We start from the raw sequence: 19,996 nt of genomic DNA on the forward strand, positions 1-19,996 counted from the left end.
CTTAGAACACTTTAATATCATATTTGTAGACTATAATAACACTTGAATTGAAACTTAGGACCTTTAAGAAGTTAAGTAATATAAATAAATGTTTAGAATATCTGATATGACAAATTAATTACTGCCAACTTTAATGAAATAAGTTTGTTTAGGGTGCTGTTTAATAATTCATAGTTATTCTCCATCAAACAGTAGAAATTTGTTTAGGATTTGTTATTTTTATATTTTGTTGCATACTAACAATACAAAAATTCAGTTGGAATTATTAGAGAGTCTCTAAGTACCTAATTTAAACTTATACCAGGGTATAGAAGCTAATAGTAAGTATAAGCTATAGTTGCATTTGTTTCCTTCCCCTTGCCTAATGTGTGTTCTGGGGGAAGAGCAAAATGTGTAGTAAGAAAGATAAATTTGGCCCTAATATACCAGTTGGGTTTTCTTTTATCACATTGTACTAGAAGACCTATCAAAAGAATTTAGGAAATTTTGGTTTTTTTAAAAAAAGAAAATAGAAGCCTTAAAAATTTTTAAAGATTAGAGAGAACATTAGTCAAAATGAAATTGGCTTCCTAAACTCCCACAGACAGGAAAAAGGAAGTGACAGTTTGAGAGTATAAATATTTAATATTGATGGACTTCTTATTTTGCTGTTTGTTTTGTTTTATCATTAGAAAAAAAGTTTAGGGGGAAAAAGCAGTATTTCACACTTTTACTGACTCAAATGGTTTGTATTCAGGAATTTTGAAAATCCCAGGGAAGATACTTTATATTCTTTATAAAATTGTTGACAGATATTGAAAGCACTCAAGTATTTAAGTCAAATTATTCTGTAATTTGCTATATAGTAATAAATTCTGGGATTTAATTTCTTTGCCCAAGTAAAAAGTTGTGTGTATTTTGTTGGTTTTTTTTCTTTTAAGCTTCTGGGTATTTAATTTCTAGGTGAGAGCTGAGCCATCTCACCTACTTAGTCCTTTAAATATTTGTCCTCTTCTGAATATTTGTTCTATACAGTTAATTTTATTGGTGGCTACAAAGTTAGCTTTTTCTTTTACTACTGACAATAATAAGTATGATCTCAAGGGCAAATTATGACCTTTTATGGGATGTATTTCTTTTTTCAGTTTTTATCTATTGCTTTCTGCTACTTTTTGTGAAATTGGTGTCCATCAGACTGTTTATTGGCTTTGCCTTCAACTACTGGCTTTGAGTTCTAACTGATCAAATTCTAGTTTCTTTCTTTCTAAGTCTTATGGTTATAGTAATTTACCATTAGCAGTTATTTGCCTACCACAGACGCCACTTCATATGAATGCATGGAAATTTGCTTGCACTTCAAGCACCCCTTGTCTTATCCTCTTTTCCCTGAGTAGTACAGTTTATCTCAAAGGATCAACCCCTTAGTAGGTTGGCTTTAAATGTTTACTAAACTATTTGGTCCGTCAGTCTGTTCATCATTGTTTAAAAAATTGTGGGTTAAAACCACAATCTGTTCTTTGCTAGAAAAAAAGTATATATAGTTACCTTGGTACTGAGACAGATAATGTGAAAGATGAAATTATAAATACTTTATTTCACGAACTCTAAAATGAAGACTCTTAGAGCACCAGATTTCAGAGAGATTAATACATTGTTTAAAAATCTCAGAGTAGATGAAATACAGTAAATTAAATCATCATGGGATATTATATTCTATGTCTATAAAAATAGTGAAGGCATTCTACCCCCTCCTTCCCTCCTGTCCCTTAGTGTGGTATGTATGTATAAAAATGGAGACCAAACTCTTTTGAGGTATAGGTATAGAATATGGCTGGGTTAGAATATGGAAGGAGTTGTGGAAAGATGAATCAAGTTAGAGTTAGATAGAGTCAGTAACTTTATCCTTTTTCCCCAAAAATTTCCTCTCCTGCTCTCCCCTTCTTCCCCTCCTGTCTTTCTTTTTAAGCAAAACTTGGGAAGAACAACTCTTAATTTAAGGAAGAGGAATCCAGAGGTAATCTGTAATCTTCAGTAGCTTTTGTGATCTAAGGAAGTCAGTTACTAGATAGAGAAAACAAACACCTGCCTTCTTCATATCTTGAAGTGGTTTATAGTTTTTGAACTAAGCTTACAGCCACAACTTAACTTTTTTCTTAAATACATTGATCTTAAAAATACTTCATTTTGCATTGTTGAATTCAATTACACAACAAAGAACATAAATCTAAATTTATTTTTCTTTACAGATCAGTGCTAACATCTTCCGTACTCTTCCTCCAAGTGATAATCCAGATTTTGATCCAGAAGAGGATGAACCCACACTTGAGGCCTCTTGGCCTCACATACAAGTATGGAACAAAATTATGTACCGATCGTTTTTTTATTTATCATATTTTGCTGAAATCATGGTTTTCTCTTTTAGATTCTGAGTATCTGTTTAAAATATTTGACTTTTAATATGTTTTGTTAACATTATTTTCTTTTCTGAAAATAATTGTTTTTCATGTTTTTTTCATTGTGATAAAATATACTGTTTTAGTCCGTTTCGTGTTGCTATAACAGAAATACCTGAGAATGGGTAATTTATAAAGGAAAGAGGTTTATTTGGATTACGATCCTGGGACAGCTGCATCTGGCACAGGCCTCAGGCTGCTTCTACTCATGGCAGAAAGTGGCAGGCAGCTGGCAGATCACATGGTGAGAGGAAGCAAGAGAGAGAGAGAGAGGAGGTGCCAGGGTCCTTTAAACAATCAGCTCTCGCAGGAACTAATAAGAGTGAAAACTCACTCACTACCTCTCCTCCCCCAGGGAGAGCATTAATCCATTCATGAGGGATCCATCCGCCCCCATGACTCAATCAGTTTCCAACACTGCCACATTGGAGATCAAATTTCCACATGAGTTTTGGAGGGGACAACACATCCAATCTCCATCATATACTTAACATTGACCATTTAATCCATTTTAAAGTATGCAATTCAATAGCATTAAGTACATTCACAATGCTGTGTACCCATCACCACTATCTAGTTCCACAACTTTTTCATCACCCCAAATGGAAATGGAAACCACCTTGTCATTAGCAGTCACTACCTATTCCCCGCTCTTCACAGCCCCTGAGAACTACTAATCTGCTTTCTGTCTTTATGGATTTGCCTATTCTGGATATGTCTGGGTTCTTTCACTTATATTGTTTTCAAGGTTCATCAATGTTGTAGCATGTATCAGTACTTCATTTCTTTCTATGGCTGAATAATACTTGTATTTCATCATATGGATATACCCATATTTGTTTATCCATTTACCAGTTCATGGACATTTAGATTGTTTCCACCTTTTGGCTATTGTGACTAGAGCTGTTATGAACATTCATGTACAAGTTTTTATTTCAACATTTGTTTCCCATAAGTTTTCATATGTTGTGTTTTTGTTTTTATTCATCTCAAAATCTTTTCCAATTTCCCATGGGATTTCTTCTTTGATCCATTAGTTATTTAGGAATGTGTTGTTTAATTTCTGTTTGTGACTTTCTCAAATTTCCTTATATTAATGATTTCTGATTTTATTCTTTTGTATTTGGAGAATGTATGATTTCAATTCTTTTAAATTTATTGAGACTTATTTATGGCTTAGTATATGATGTATCCTGGAGAATGTATCATGTGTGCTTGAGAAGAATGCCTGTTCTATCCATTATTGAAAGTGAGATATTGAAGTTTCTATTATAGTTGAATTGTCTGTTTCTCTCTTCAGTTCTTACAAGTTTTTGCTTCTGTATTTTGGGATCCTCTTGATAGGTGCATAAATAATTGTTACTTCTTCCTCATAGGTGGCCCTTATCATTATAAAATGTCCTTTGTCTCTAATAACAATGTCTGTGTTAAAGTTTATTTTGTCTGAAATTAGTATAGCCACTTCAGCTCTCTTTCAGTTACTGTTTTCATGATATATCTTTTCTATCCTTTCGCTTTTAATCTATTTTGTTTCTTCAAGTCTAGAATGTGTTTCTTATATTCTTTTTTTATTTAAAATGTGTCTCTTATAAACAGCATGTTTTGTAAACAGTTTTGGCCATCTCTACCTTTTGATTGGAGTGTTTAATACATTTACATTTAATGTAATTACTAATAAGTTAGATTTACATCTGCCATTTTGTTTCTCTTCTCCATTACTCTCTTCTTTTATGTATTTTTTAGAGTATCATCTTAATTATCCTGTTTCTTTATTGTTTTTGAGTAATTTTCTTAGTGGTTGCCCTGGGGATTATAGTTGGCATTTGTTTTTTTTTTTTGGTGGTTGGCTGGTAAGGGGATTCAAGCCCATGACCTTGGTATTATCAGTACTACGCCTTCCTAAGTGAGCAAACTGGCTAGCCCCTATAGTTAGCATTTTAAAATAATCTAGTTTGTTTTTATGCTAATGTAATTTCAATAGTATATAAAACTTTGATCCAATATACCTCCATTCACTGTATTTTGTGGTATTATTGTTATACAAATTACATCTTTATACATCATATGTCCACGAACACAGTTTTTATAATTTAATTGCTTTATAAAGTTGCCTTATAATGGAGGGAAATCAAAGAGTTATAAATGAAAATACGTTTATACTGTCTTTTATACTTACCTATATAGTTACCTTTACTCATGCCCTTTGTTTGTGTGGATTGTGCTTTCATTTTAGCCTGAAGGAATTCCTTTAGTGTCTCTTATAGGGCAGGTCTACTAGTGACAAATTCTCTTACTGTTTGTCTGTCTCAGAATGTCTTAATTTCCCCTTAATCTTTGAAGGAGAGTTTTGCTGAACATAGAATTCTTAGCTAGCAGTCTTTTTTTTTTTTTCTCCTTTCTGTGACTGGTAAGGGGATCGCAACCCTTGGCTTGGTGTCGCCTGCACTGCACTCAGCCAGTGAGCGCACTGGCCATCCCTATATAGGATCCGAACCTGCGGCCGGAGCGCTGCTGGGCTCCCAGCGCCGCACTCTCCCGAGTGAGCCACGGGGTTGGCCCTTTTCAGCACTCTGAAGATGTCATCCCATTTGTCTTTTTGCATTCATGGTTTTTGGATGACAAGTCAGCCATTAATCTTATTGAGGATCTCAACATGTACAATGTGATGTCATTTTTTTTTTCTTGCTGCTTTGAACGTTTTCTCTTTAACTTTTGTCAGTTTGATTATGATGTGTCTAGGTGTGCATCTCTTTGACTTTATTCTTCTTGGAGTTTGTTGAGTTCCAATTAGAGTTCATTGTGTAGATTAATATTTTTTATTAACTTTGAGTTGTTGGCCATTATTTAAATATTCTTTCTGCCCTTTTCCTCTCCTGGGACTCCATATATATGTATGTTGCTACAATTGATGATGTCCCACAGGTCTCTGGAACTCTGTTTATGTTTTTTCATTCTTTTTTCTTTCTGCACCTCAAACTGGATAATGTCTTTTGACCTTATGTTCACATTTACTTACTCTTTCTTCTGCCAGCTCAAATTGTTTTTTGTTATTTTCATGGGAGAGCTAGTTCCCTGAAGTCCTTACTCTGCCATTCCAGAAGTTCATATCTGGAACACGTAGTCTTCTTGGTTGAGTCTGATGGCACAGTAGTCTTCCTGCCCTGTATACCAGTGTGTGACAATTCACCCTCCCAGAATCATTGAAAATTTGGTAATAAAATCTTATTAGATAGGTAGAACCAATTCTTTCATTAAGATTTCCCTAACTAGTTCTGTCTGGCTCTCATTAAGCCTTCCCTAACTAGTTCTGTCTGGCTCTAACTACTTTGTTCAAACGTCCACTCAAATATGTGGCTTTAATATAAAATCATCCAGGTTTCACTTAGTGGAATTACATTGGTACTACTGCACTTGATACTGTAGTAACTAGAACTCTTTAGATAGAATTCAGGTTGGATCATCTTGTACCACTTTTGCTGTACTATGAAAACTTACAAAAATTCCATTGCAGTCATAAAATATTATACTCACGTGTGTTTAGTGTCTTTTGCATATGTTATTTAATCTTTATGATCTTTGATTTTTTGGCAATATTCTTTGGGTTTTATTTTTGTTCACTCAGAATTTCTAGTTAAAATGCTCTGAGAATACTCAAAAGGGGTACCTTCCATTTAGAGATACGTATTTTTCTTATTTTTAAAACAAGGCTGTGAGGGAGAAAGTAAAAGTTACCAAGACCAAAGGACTCTTGCCTAGTGCTTCAAATATAATGACTTATATTTTAAAGATTTTAAAGATAATGTTAATGACACAGTATGCAGGCAGGCACAATGAAGTACTTTTCTAGAGAATTTAATGTATTTACCTACCTATGACCAATGATATTCATTTATAAGACTGCTGATCATGTTTAGCTAATTATAACTAATAACAACTTCTACCATTTATTGAGCATTTACCATATTCTAGAGATAGTGATAATTGCTTTATCTACATCACCTCATTTAATCCTTATAGTAGCACTATAAAGTAGGTATTATTAACATTTTATAGATAAATTTAGATGAAAGAGATTAAGAAACCTGCCCAAGATTATACAAATAGTAAGTGGCAGAATCAGGTGTGTGTTTGTTTTTTGGCAGCTGACTAGTATGGGAATCTGAACCCTTGACCTTGGTGTTATCAATACTGCATTCTAACCAACTGAGCTAACTGGACAGTCCAGAATCAGCTTGAGTATTATTACTTTAGAGTTTTTCATCTTATTCTTAACAGCTTTACTGCGGCTCCTAAATATGTCTATGACCCTAAAATAAACTATGATCCTAAAACAGATATATATAAATTCTTATGAGATTTAATTCACAGCTTTTTAGCTTCATTTCCACATCAATATGTTAGATCTTCTAAGTAATTCAACTAGTCATCACTTTTTTAGCCCTAAGTGAGTTTTTAAAGCCTTAGTTAAATGGAACAGAAGTTTATAACAAATTCTAACAAGTAAGTAAGTACTATCATTAGCATGGTGACATGGAAATGATTCTGGTGACAGATCTTTGCTGAAATTCCGGTTTTGATACTTGTCTACCTATATGATCTTGGTTTAGCTGCTTAACTTCTCTGAGTCTCCATCTTCCTTTATAAAATCGGGATAAAGCAGGGTTTTGTAAGGATCAAATGGGATAACGTATTCACAAAAACCTAGCATAATTTTAAAAATCAGATTACCTATTTTCTTTGCTCTTCCCCCTTTTTTCCCCTTAAAATATATTACTTTTGATTTGGGGGAAGAAGTTTATTTTTGTTTTTAAGGTTACTTTTATGCCAATGTGTTTATATGATACCCTTATTTCTCTTTCTCATACCTATTTTATTGGTTTCCTAGTATGAAGAATACTGAAATAGAAAGTATTTCTATATGTACTCCTTTTCCTCTACTTCTCTTTTCTCCCACATCTAAATTAATACCTTTTTACTATCATAATAAATATTTATGTGGCAATTTGAATCTGCTTCTACTTTCTGTACACTCTTCTTCATCCTCTCTGCCAACTTCATATTTTTGATAGTTGTGTAATACCTACATAGAGCATATAACTAATTGTATTCAATTCTATTATTTTTATCCCCATCACTTCTTTTTTTGTTTATGTTTTTGTTTTTGTTTTGGGCAGCTGGCTGGTATGGGGATTCAAACCTTTGACCTTGGTGTTATCAGCACCAGGCTCTCCCAAGTGAGCTAACCAGCCAGCCCTTTATCTTTGATTTGATATAAAAGTCTTGGTTTAGTTTCTTTCCATGATAACTTTAAATATGTTATTCCAGTGTCTTCTGATTTCAGTATGATTCTCTTTCCCCCATATAAAGACTTTGTCTTTTGCTTGGATGCCCAATGCATATTTTTCTTTTAATGGCCAGTTGCTTTACAGGAGTATATATCAGTGTTGGTTTTTCTGGTCAGTTTCCCCAGTTGATTAATGCTCTTCCACTGTAAAAGTCTGCTTTTATTTCTGAAAAGTTTTCTTCAGTAATAGTTTTTAGTATTTCTTTTGTTTCACTGCTGTGTTTTTCTTCTTTGGGGAATGCTTGATATTCATATGTTGGCTCTTTGCCTCTATCTGTACCTCTTACTTTCTCTTGAACTTTTTTTTTTTAATCTCTTCCTTTATTCTTTTGGGTTGTTTTAAATTTTTCTTCTTTTCGTCCTCGTTTTCTTTTTTCCTTTACTATAGTTCCAAGGCAGACTGACAGAGTAAACATTCAGTTCTTTTAGCTTTAGTTGTAGAGACAGGGAAGGAAGGGAATAGGTGTTAGGTTAGGCAACCAACAATGTCTGCCACATGCTAGAACCATTGGAGGGGGAAGAGTCTGTCTTTAGTAAAATGCAAAATGATATTTTTTAAATGACAAATAGCAGGATGGTTAATTAGCAACATAAGGTATGTTCTACATAGCCCCTGGGAGATAGAGAGGAACCTTGCTTTATATGTGGGTGCTAGGTATTACTTCAAATTAAATTATTGATTTTTTTATTTTGCAAGGACTTATGTTTATATTTTTTAGTGACCACTACACTTCCTTTTCTTAAAAAAGACAAGAGAAAGAAAACTATATTCTATAGTATTTGGGACATTTGAGGCAATAGTCTGTCTCATTATTAATTTATTCATTTTGCCTAGCACCTATACATCCAAATAAAATAGAAGAGGAGTCCTGGGATTAGTGAAAGCCGATAACAATTTTAAGGCTTAGCACCACATTAGAGCATATAGAATTAGAAAATCTGAAGTGGTAAATTATTTTTTAAAAGAACTGTATACAAGTTCATCTAAACTGTCATGCCATAGTTATAAAACTTGTGCTAATATATTTAATAATGCAGTAGTTTTAAAAGCATGAAATTCTCATTAGCTGATAAGTTAAAATTTTTTTTATCACATGTAGTTGGATAGTCTGAAAAAGACTCCTTAAGCTTGTAATTTTTAAAAATAAAGATAGTTTTTGCATTTGGATATTTTTATATGCTCATGGAAATTAACACTGAAAATTCAGCCAAATACACAATATGTTTTCCATTTTTCAGTGATATAATTTGAGGTTTCATTTAAATTCCCTGAAACCAATGGTTTTTTAACATTTTAGGAGGTGGTATTATTTTCAAAATATGATTTTTTAAAAATGGGTTCTCTCCCAAGACAAATTCACAGAGATGCACAAGAAATTTTTATTCATCCATGGTCCCTTGATTGAAAGGCTGTGCCCTAGATGTATATGTTTATAGTTAAAAATTTTTCTAATAACTAAAATTTGATATGCAGTTTTTAAATTTGGCATTTAAATGGTCTAGGGACATCAGAAACTACTAAATACTAAGTGAGCTGGTTTACTGGATTTGTCAGTATATTGTAGCTACATCATTAATCATCATTTTAAGTTTTTTTTTTTAGAGTGGAATACTAAATAAAGCTGCTCTAATAAATGAGATTATGGAGAATTGTAGCACTGAAGAATTTGCTCAATGAGTTTCTTCTATTATAAACTAATTTTTTGTTTTGTTCTAAAAGTTAACGTTTTACATTTAGCTTATTATATCCTTGATGCTAGAAATTAATTTGATAAGGTGGAAAATAAACATTAAATTTAGTTGTTAATGAGGGAAAGTAATCACAAGTAATGTCAAAACCTTTCAAACCAAACCTTTGTTTCCCCAAACCTCTTCATGAATTTCTTTTAAATGTGCTAATTTATAGTTTTATCTCTTTTTACTTCTTTTCACACTGTAATGGAAGTACTATGAGCAACGGAATAACAGAATAAAAGAGACAAAGAGACAGAAGAAAGGAATAGAAGAAAGACCATTTCAGTACTAGGGGATTGGTTATATCTTTTAATTTACTAAGTGTTGTTTTATATGGTAATTATTAATGTACAGCAGTTTTAAATTATTTTCTCTTTTCTTTCCTAAGTATTACTGCTTTCTATTTATTGATGACTAATAATAGTAACCTACTTTTAGATAACTATATATATGTATACCTATAATTAGGAGGCTTGGCTATAGCCTGGAATACAGGCAGATTATGTAGTATTTTCATTTTCTTCTATTATTTACTTACTTTAATAAGTACTTTTTATTACTTACTTTAACTAAGTAGGATACTGACTAGAACACAGACCTTTTTAGGAATTGATATATTGTTTGATAGCTGATAAATTAAGGTACATTTTGGGTTAAACTCCTGCCTTTTACAGCTGCTAGGTTACAATTTAAAAAAACCAAAAACTTTATTTGTATTTGCCTTTCTCCTTGAAAGTAGGTGTGATGGTGGCAAAAACTATTTTTAAAACCTCTTATCAACACCATTAAATTTTATAATGAGATCTGCAGTCTTCCTACTAAGTCAGTAAGGGGAGGTGTGCTTTTTAAATGAAGGGATAACTTAGGGTAGAATTTTATAGGCATCATTTTAGCTTTTATTTGATGTTCTCTCATAGTTGGTGTATGAATTCTTCTTGAGATTTTTGGAGAGCCCTGATTTCCAGCCTAGCATTGCAAAGCGATACATTGATCAGAAATTTGTACAACAGGTAAGGTAACTCTTATGTCTTAAATTTTCTTATGTTCATCTTAGCAATGATATATTAACTTGTGATTAAAATAGAGTAGTCTTTCAAAACTTTAATGGTTAATATCAATTTGACAGCACTTAATATTCTTGCCAGACAATTAGGATAAAAGTAGCTTTGAGAATACAAGACTATTTTTATCAAGGGTGAGCTTCTAATGAAGTCAATCAAATTATCCTAGCCAATTCTAAATTCTCATAGTTATTTTAAAAAGACCAGAAAAGCAAGTCTGTCTGAAGTATCTGAGAAAATTTCTTATGACCATTCAGTCTAAGGGCAAAAGGGCAAAACTTTTGTTTTAAATTTTTAAGTCTTTGAACTTGAACTTGACGTATGTTTTAAGCATTATGACTTTGAAATGATGGAAAAAAAGGAAATGGAACCATTGTCAGAGTTAGGGCTTTCAGCTCCTTTCCTATCATCAGGTATCAATTCCCTTTCCCTTTTCCTTTTCCCTTTTCACCTTCGCCATCCTAGCCACCCAATTCCTAAACCTCAGATAAAATGGGATCATTAAGTAGAGTTAAATATATGTGATTGTTTTTATAAATTGGTTATTAGCTGTTAGTTTTGGAACTGGCATACTCACAATTTCTAAGAAAGTATTTGTTTTTATTTTTATCTTCAAAATCTGTTCAACAATTTAAATAACTCTTTTTAACCATGTGGAATTGGCTGGCCCTAAACAAAATTGTAACCAAACCTCTCTAGGTCCGTTTTCTCTTTTTGAAATACTTACCAGTATATATGTAAGGCCTCATTAGAAATTTGATGCTGTGAGGCATTACAAGTACCTTTCCTACCCTTCAGACCACATTTGTGTGTCTCCTGTGATGAACATTATACATATGTGAGTTCCAAATATATAGAGCTTGTTTTTGGCCATTCATAACTACCCCCAACCTCATATACAGTATTCTGACTAGTTGCTGTGAAGTATTGACAAATGAACATAGACCTTCATAAACTAGAAATACTAGTTTCTAGCTAGTAACTACAAAGAAAAAAATTTTTTTATTTAAAAAAAAGAAATATTAGGTGTGTGTTAACAGTAAAATGTACATTTTAATCATGACTAAAACTTAGATTAAATGGAGTTATGTTATTCTGGTAATTACAAATGAATGCATATCCTCTTCCTTCTCTAGCTGTTGATGTGAGATATACAAGGGTACTTAAAAACGTTCATGGAAATATTGGTATTATATTTATTTATTTATTTTTGTATATATATATAGTGGCAAGAATTCTTGTTAGGAGGCAAAAGAGTTGGGTTCTAGCTATGGCTTCACATTTCCTCAGCTGTGTGACTGGCAAGTCACCTGACCTCTATGGGTTTATACGATTCTTCACTGATAAAATATCACTGGAGAAATAAAATCTTGTAGACATCTGGTGTTTTATCCTCTAAGAATATTTGATTTTTCATGATACGTGGCTCTAGTAGCTTACAGAGCCGAGGACTGACTTTAGAACTTTATTATTTTAAATCATGCTTACAGCTTGGGCTATTAGGAGTTTCTGGTTGGTTCCTTTGGCTGGATGAAGCCCAACCGCTCAGTCTTGGCTCCTGAAGTAACTGTAAAAAAACTGAATTAGGAATGAAGAGGTCACTGGCTAATTGCTTAAATTATCTGGCTTTCGGTTTCTTCATCTGTCCAATAAAAGGGCTGAGCTTGATTCAAATTCCTTCCAGCTGTAACAGTCTCTCTTATGACTCTTAGGACCTGTGTCCCCTCATTTTATGAGGTGAGTAATTAAGGCCTGGGAGATTGTATGTGATTTATTTATTTATTTATTTTGGTGTCTTTCTTTTAACTTTATTTTTTCCTTTGTACATGTTTATGGGGTACAGCTTGTTTCAATACATGCATATATTGTATAATGATCTAATCAGAATAGTTAGCATATCCATCACCTAACCATTTATCATTACTTTGTAGTTATAATATTCAAGATCCTCTTTTCTGGCTATGATACTATCTTTTAATTCTAGTTTTCTATAAAGTTTTTCCCTCGTATTAAGGAACTCATTAAATTGCCTATAAGATAATATCAGGTTGAGGGGAACAGTTGCCTTAGTGCTTCCTCAGCCTGAAGCTTGAGGTGTTTGGGCTGCTGGATTATTCTATGGTTTGAGGGGAGCGAGAAGAAAACTGGTAGGGTGGGAACCATTTTCTACCTTCTACTTCAAATGCCTGAGTTATCTGAGAAGCTAAAGGACCAATAATTTGTTTTTAGCAATCTATGACTGCGTTTTCACAGGTCACTTCTCTGAGGTATTCTTACGGTGTTGCTTTAACAAATAGTACTCATATGTATCAGAATTATCAGCTTTTGTATTTTGAAATGATTTGGTAGGTGGTAAGTTTTAAGACTTTAGAAGTACAGGAGAAAAATTTATTAAATTTGGATGTTCATTATTTTAAGAGAAAAAAACAGTTGCATAATTCCAATTTATGTTCAGATCAGAGAATTTCAGAAAAAAGAAGGAAACGAAGGTTTATCGAGTGCTTTGTAAGTGCCAGGCACTGTCTTTAAGTGTTTTTTTTTATGGGCCCAGCATGCTTTTGCTCTTATGTGCTTTTATATAAAAAGTTAGACCATGTCAAATTTCACACAGTTAGTAGGTGGCACAATCAGGATTTGAACTAGACTCTTTGATTATGATAGTACCTTTCCTTAAAACAAAGAATAATTGTTTTCAACCTTTCTCATTTTATCAGTGAAGAAACAGGCTCAGAGGTAATGAATTACCCTTAAAAGCAGTTAGATATTAGTATCAGAGCCAGAATAAGAAACAGTTTCCTGATTGCTAGTTTTGTATGTTTCATTATGAGAATATTGTATTTCTAAATAGATTATTTAGGTTATAATTTATTTAGATAATAATATTTGAAAATAGTTTTCTTTAAATAGATTTGAGGGCCGGCCAGTTAGCTCAGTTGGTTAAAGCATGGTGCTGATAACCCAAAGTGCAGGGTTTGATCCCTGTACTGGCCAGCTATCAAAAACAAAAAAACAAACAGAAAATGAAATAAAAAAGATTTGAAACTTAGCTAACAACTGTTCTCTAGTTTAATATTTTCCCCCTGAAGATCAACTTGTGTTAAATTATATTTGTTCTTGAATTAGACGTGATGACCTTAACAACTAAGGGCTCCCTCTCCCATAAGGATGCACTCTACCCAACTGAGCTAACTGGCCAGACCTGACAGAAGAAACGAAGTTTTTTTTTTTTTACTGTTTTAAAAAGGAAATTTGAGCTTTTGACTTTAAATTTGTCTAAGGTCTCTTATCCAAGGCTCTGCTGAAGAGTTGTGTAGAAATGTAGGAGAGTGCCGACTGGGCCAGTTTGAACTAGTTTAAAATTTTTCAGCCATTTGCCAAGCCGACTTTAAATAAAAATCCCTCATCTTTTATTTCAGTGTTATTTCATGTATGATTTCTGTTCTATTATTATGTATCTGCCAGTATTTTATCCTAATAACAATATTAATTTTTGAGCTGTTAGTATGGTGGCTATCTTGAATTTTTTTATTTTAAAATCACAAAGAAGCCTTAGTTTGTGTAAATCTTTCTAATAAACTAGAAATATGTTATACATATTTTTTAAATTTCATTTTATGACTTGCAGTCTAAAAGCTTAAGATTTTATATGTAGTTTTGACTTACTATCAAAAAGCATTAAAAAATTTCTCAAATTTTATCACTTTAAAATTGTGAGCTATGTTTAGTAGTCAAGAATAGAACAGGGCTGGCCAGTTAGCTCATTTGGTTAGAGTGCAGTGTTATAACATCAAGGTCAAGGAATCACATTCCCATACTGGCCAGCTGCCACAAAAAAAAAGAAATGAAGTAAGATACAATTTTTAAATCAGTGGCAAAGCAAAAAAAGAAAAGCCAGTTTTTGAAGTATTTATATTACTTATTGTGTCATTTTTTGAAATGAAATAAATGAAATATTCCTTAAACTTTTCTTTAGCTCCATTATGTAAGCAAAAATAGAATCAATCTGGTAAGGCAGAATCGCTAAATTTTTAAAAGAATTTATGGATAATCTTAAAATCAAAATTAGAATAAAGTGAAGTTCTAGCTCAATTATTTTTTAAAAGTAATTTCTCAGATTTTTTTTAAAGCTCCTGGAGCTTTTTGATAGTGAAGATCCCAGAGAACGTGACTTCCTGAAGACTGTTCTGCATCGAATTTATGGAAAGTTTCTTGGCTTAAGAGCATTCATCAGAAAACAAATTAACAACATTTTCCTCAGGTAAATTAGTCATATATTTGTATATGGCACTTTTCCTTTTTTTTCTCCCTAGATGTCTTCTTCTTATTCAAGTTCCTTTAGGTTAATTTTTAGTATCTGAAATCTGCAAATTTAACTGTTAGTATTTAGTCATTTTTAGCCTGTTTTATGAATACCATTTGATTGCGTCTAACTTTTTAGAAACTTATAACCTTCTTATCTAAGTAGATGGTAGTAATGAGGACAGTTTTTGATAGGTAATACCAGTTATTCATGTTTAAGAAATTTAAATTTAAATTTAAGAAAAGGAGAGTTATCTATTTTTTTGAGCTTTTTGTTTAAAACTTTTGTGTGTGAATATTTAAACCAATAGCTCTTGGAAGTACTTTTTTATTTTCTGACAAAGCTAATTAAATTTATATGGGGCTTATTTGACTACAATTGCCCCTCAGTTTCTGCAGGGGATTGGTTCCAGGACACCCGTGGATACTAAAACCCACAGATGTTCAAGTCCCTTGTATAAAATGGTGTTATGAAGTATTTGCATATAACCAGTGTACATCCTCCCATATGCTTTGTCACCTCTGGATTACTTATAATACTTAATTCAATGTAACTGTTATGTAAATGGTTGTTATATTGTATTTTTTGGTTTTTTAATCAAGTATTTTTGATCCACGATTGGTTGAACTGTGGATGAATTATCTGTGGATATGGAAGGCCAACTGTACTTTATAAATGTTAATCTGCTAAGTAGTTGCTTCAAATTAGGAGATTTCACATTAACACTCACATTTCAGGTATTTCAGGTTTGTTTGGTTTGTTTTAATTAATTGAAGATCTGTCAAAATTAGGCTAGCATTCCCACATTGCAGCAATTAGGGATGAGTAGTAACTGCCTTCTCTAGAGAGAGCAGCTTTCTCCAGTTCTCGCTCATCATCTCCCAAATCCACTTTAGCCATTTATGATCCCTGCCCTGCAGCTGAATTTATGACCCCTAGCTTGAAAGGTGATTCTAATCTTGGAAGCTAGGCAGCCTAAGTAGTTTGAGATTTAGAGAAATTCTGACTAGAAGTGGCCTTATTGCATATGGGTCCTTTTCTCTGGGATTTTCCTGAGTAGAGGATTCCTATTTTGAAAAACATTTTTTTCAGAAAACCCATCTTTCTTATAAATTATGAAGTAAAATAGATTAGTCTGGGTGAAATGATATTCTGGTATCTTCACATGTGGCAAGTTTTAGCAAAGGAATATGTGATTTAACGGGAAATAGACCTCTTTTTGTAAGATTGCTATGAATTAACTGACTCAGAACAAAACAGCTTATAAAAAAAACCTAAAGCATATTTATATTTCTTATAGCTGCCCTTTCCATTGATTTCTTCACCTTCTTGCCTGTTGCTCTTAGTTGAGTTTTCTGATGCTTGATTTTCATTACATCTACTTTTATTTTAAATTCAGGTTTATATATGAAACAGAACATTTCAATGGTGTTGCTGAACTCCTTGAAATATTAGGAAGGTAGGTCAGGTTTTTTAGTTCTTTATAAGAATTAAGTAACTGAATATTTTATGTATTAAAATCTTAGTTGGGGTTAGAGAAATTATTTCATATTTTACAGTTTAAATATAGAGAACAAGACAATTTCTCAGATGAATTCTTATTATAGGCTTTTAAGGGGTCAGCATATTAAAGTACTGCCATACAAGACATCGGTTTCAGAACAAGCCTCCGGCTTTTGAAGCTGTGACATGTTTTATGCCTGATCTTGCCAAAGTGCACAGAAATTTATAGGATCTATAGGGACAAGATGAAAGCTATAGTGAATCTTTGAAGTTACAAGAATTCTTGTTCAGATGTTGATAGACCATTTCTAATTCATCTGTTCTTTTTAGAAGAATCTATAATCTTTGGTTTTAGTTTACATGAACATTTTGCCCTCCTTATTCACTACATAGCAGTATTATTAATGAGAGAATTTTCGACCCCTCTATTACTATTGATAATGATTTTAGTATCCTTTATTAATATTTATAAAATGATTGTGGAGAAAACTACTTTGTAATTTCAGGTTATCCAACAGAGAAACTACCCCATTTACTTCAGAAAATATTTAAAATTTTAACAATATTATGATATTGACTTTCCTGTGGCTTTAGGGAGGAAAAATAAAGTGACAGGCTTTATAGAATATGAAAACAGGAATACTTACTGGGGCATTAATTGGCAGTCCTAATTTTTGTTTGGGATCATCGAATGACTTAGAGGAACAGACTCCATGGTAGCAGTCTTTCTAAAGTAGTTTGAAGATGAATAGTCATACAACACCAGTATTGAAGCAGAGCACTGTTATTTATGTACTCATGGATATTATAACTTTTAGAAACATAGTAGTAACTACTTAATCCTTCCCCCTGCCTTTTTTCCCTCCAGTATTATCAATGGCTTTGCACTGCCACTGAAAGCAGAACATAAACAATTTCTAATGAAGGTTCTTATTCCTATGCATACTGCAAAAGGATTAGCTTTGTTTCATGCTCAGGTAAGTTACAGAAAAATTTCAGATGAAGTGAATATTGTTTCAAAAGTAAATATAAAGGCAGGGAAATTGAGAAATATTGAGATGACAATTTTAGGTATAATTAAGCAATTTTCTTACAGAGTTACCCAAAGCAAATTTTTATAATATTATAATTTTTAAGTATTATGATATTTAGCTATTAAATAAGACCAATGCACTTTAAATGTAGATATAGAAAAGATAACATTAAGTTCCCTTTTATTCTAGTCCAGGCCCTGACCTAATTAACTATGTGACTTTGAATAAATGCCACATGTCTGCAGAATGTTCCTTCTGGCCACAATAACCTAGTTAGAAAGCTTTTGGTCTCCTCTATTAATATTTTGAGAATAATAATATATCAGCATAGGTATACATGTAGAAACATGCCGAAAAACTAAATTGTCAGCTTCTAGCCTTATTTCAGTTAACTTTATAGTCAGAAATTACTACTAAAAACAAGAATAATGTTTTTTGAACTAGAAGTTACACAATTGTGAATATAGTCATTTTTTATATTGAAATAAACTAGAGTAAAATTTGTCAAAGTGAGGTAGTCATTTTTGTTTGCTAGATATAAAAAAAATCCTGCATCACTAAATGTTATTTTACTCAGTAATATTTATAAACTGTTCCTTACCTTTTAGCTAGCATACTGTGTTGTACAGTTCCTGGAGAAAGATACAACACTAACAGAACCAGTAAGTGTTCTATTTATTTCCATGTTTTTGGTCTACATTAATAGTATTTCATTGTAGCTTTCTTTATAGCTGTATGTAGTTATGAAATAGTAATAATAATGTACCTTAAGCTAAAATCATTTAGAAGGAATATGAGGTTAATCTGCATTCAAAAAATGGGGTTGGGAGGGGAGAGTTCTAATGAGTTATGTGTCTTGAATAACCTAAATACAGATTAATATTAATATATGGTAGTTGCGATGTTTGATGATAGGATCAAATGACCACAGAAATTTTATATACATATTATCTTCATTGATAATCTTTTTAATCTTCATTCACTTTAATTTATAATTAAAACATACTGTGAGGGTCCCAGAACGATTCCCTTAAGTTTTGTTGTTTTTAGAAGTAGAATTTTGACTCTCATTAGTGATAAACCACAATAGGGATTGAAAACATTTCCTTGTCTTAGGTGATTAAGATATAATCTTGGAATAAAGGTTGTTTACTTTATGAATCAGCATAGTAATTTAGTCTTTGAATTCTACTGCTTACTATTTACCTACAAAATGAAAATTCACGAGAGTAGGAAGATGATTAGTTATGAAAACTAACCGAAGATTCAAGAAAGACAAAAGATGAGGATGGGTGAAATAGAAAAATTTTAAAGCATAGAAAACCTTTTAACCTTGGCAAAATACGAATTTTGAGAGAATACTTTCCAGGCATTTTAAACCTAAATATTTAAACTAAAATAGTTCTTTTTTTGTTCGTTTTTTTGGGGGGCTGGCTGGTAATGGGATCTGAACCCTTGACCTTGGTGTTATCGACACTGTTGTAACCAACTGAGCTAACTGGCCAGCTAAACTAAGAATGTTCTTGAAAAATATCAAAAGGTTTAATTAAGGGATTATAAGATTTTTTTTAATGAACTTTCTGAGGCTATGCCTAGGAATGCTTGAATACCAAGTATTCTCCCTTTCACTTGAATTTTGTGTAAAAGAAGAAAAGGTATTCTTCCACTCCCTGATTTTTTGAGTTTTTCTTGTTCTTTAGTTTTTTTGCGGCTGGCCAGTATGGGGATCTGAAGAGTTTTTCAACTTTTAGATTCACAGTACTTTCTGGAAACAGCTCAAAACAGTTTTTAAAGATAAATCAGGAGAATTAGAAGCCCTGTATTTACACACGAAACTATATAAACCTCTGAAGTGAATTAAAACTTAATACTAACTCATGATAACTCCTGTTAGAATTGAATAAAATAAAACCCATAACAACACATGGTTCATGCTTGGTAAATAGTAAACAAGATTTGACTAAATTAATTTAGGATTAATAAGGAAGATAGGTGTTTTCTTTTTAAAGAATGGCAGATTAGGGAGAGGGATGATGGCCAGACATCCAGGTTGGGTGAGTTGGGTTATAAGAGCAGGATGAGGAGAGAGTAAGGTAAATGTCCAGGTTAACAAAGGGAAATATTTTTCAATTCATAATGATCTCTAGATATAGACCTTGCAATCTCTACCAGAGGCCATTCCACTACCAAAATTATGGCTATATTACTTGGGTTTGAGCCTTATACTAATTTTCTGGAAACCTAGCATTCATACCAAAGCTTCCTACAAATTATAAGTAAGTCAGAGCTTTTGCTAGTTTATTACATTCCTGTGTACTTAACTCTTGTATTGAAATTATTTTATTTTCTAAAATGGAAATGACTTTACTGTTACTTCTGTTTGTAAGAGTAATGTGTGTTAATTTGGTTCACATAATACAAAAACATAAAGCATAATGTGAAAGTTCTCTGAAATCTTGTTTTCTTGAGATAACCGTGTAAGTTGATGAATATTTCTAGAACATTTTTTTCTGTACAGATATTGATGTGTAGGTTAAACAAACAGTGGGACAGTGTTGACCAGGTTTTTTTTTTTTTTTTTTTTAACC

General features: G+C 32.3%; 1 protein-coding gene across 2 annotated transcripts in view; it reads left to right on the forward strand.

Moving 5' to 3' along the window:
- Nucleotides 1-19,996, forward strand: part of PPP2R5A (protein phosphatase 2 regulatory subunit B'alpha) — a 68,869-nt gene that overhangs the window by 37,613 nt on the left and 11,260 nt on the right. For both annotated transcript variants that reach the window (XM_063113701.1, XM_063113702.1), the window contains exons 3-8: nt 2,226-2,327; nt 10,428-10,520; nt 14,699-14,829; nt 16,271-16,330; nt 17,243-17,351; nt 18,017-18,070. In XM_063113701.1, the coding sequence (XP_062969771.1) occupies nt 2,226-2,327; nt 10,428-10,520; nt 14,699-14,829; nt 16,271-16,330; nt 17,243-17,351; nt 18,017-18,070 (549 nt within the window). The remainder of the gene's footprint in view (nt 1-2,225; nt 2,328-10,427; nt 10,521-14,698; nt 14,830-16,270; nt 16,331-17,242; nt 17,352-18,016; nt 18,071-19,996) is intronic.

This window comes from Cynocephalus volans, chromosome 11 (genome assembly GCF_027409185.1).
Source record: "Cynocephalus volans isolate mCynVol1 chromosome 11, mCynVol1.pri, whole genome shotgun sequence".
NCBI classification, from domain to species: Eukaryota; Metazoa; Chordata; class Mammalia; order Dermoptera; family Cynocephalidae; genus Cynocephalus; species Cynocephalus volans.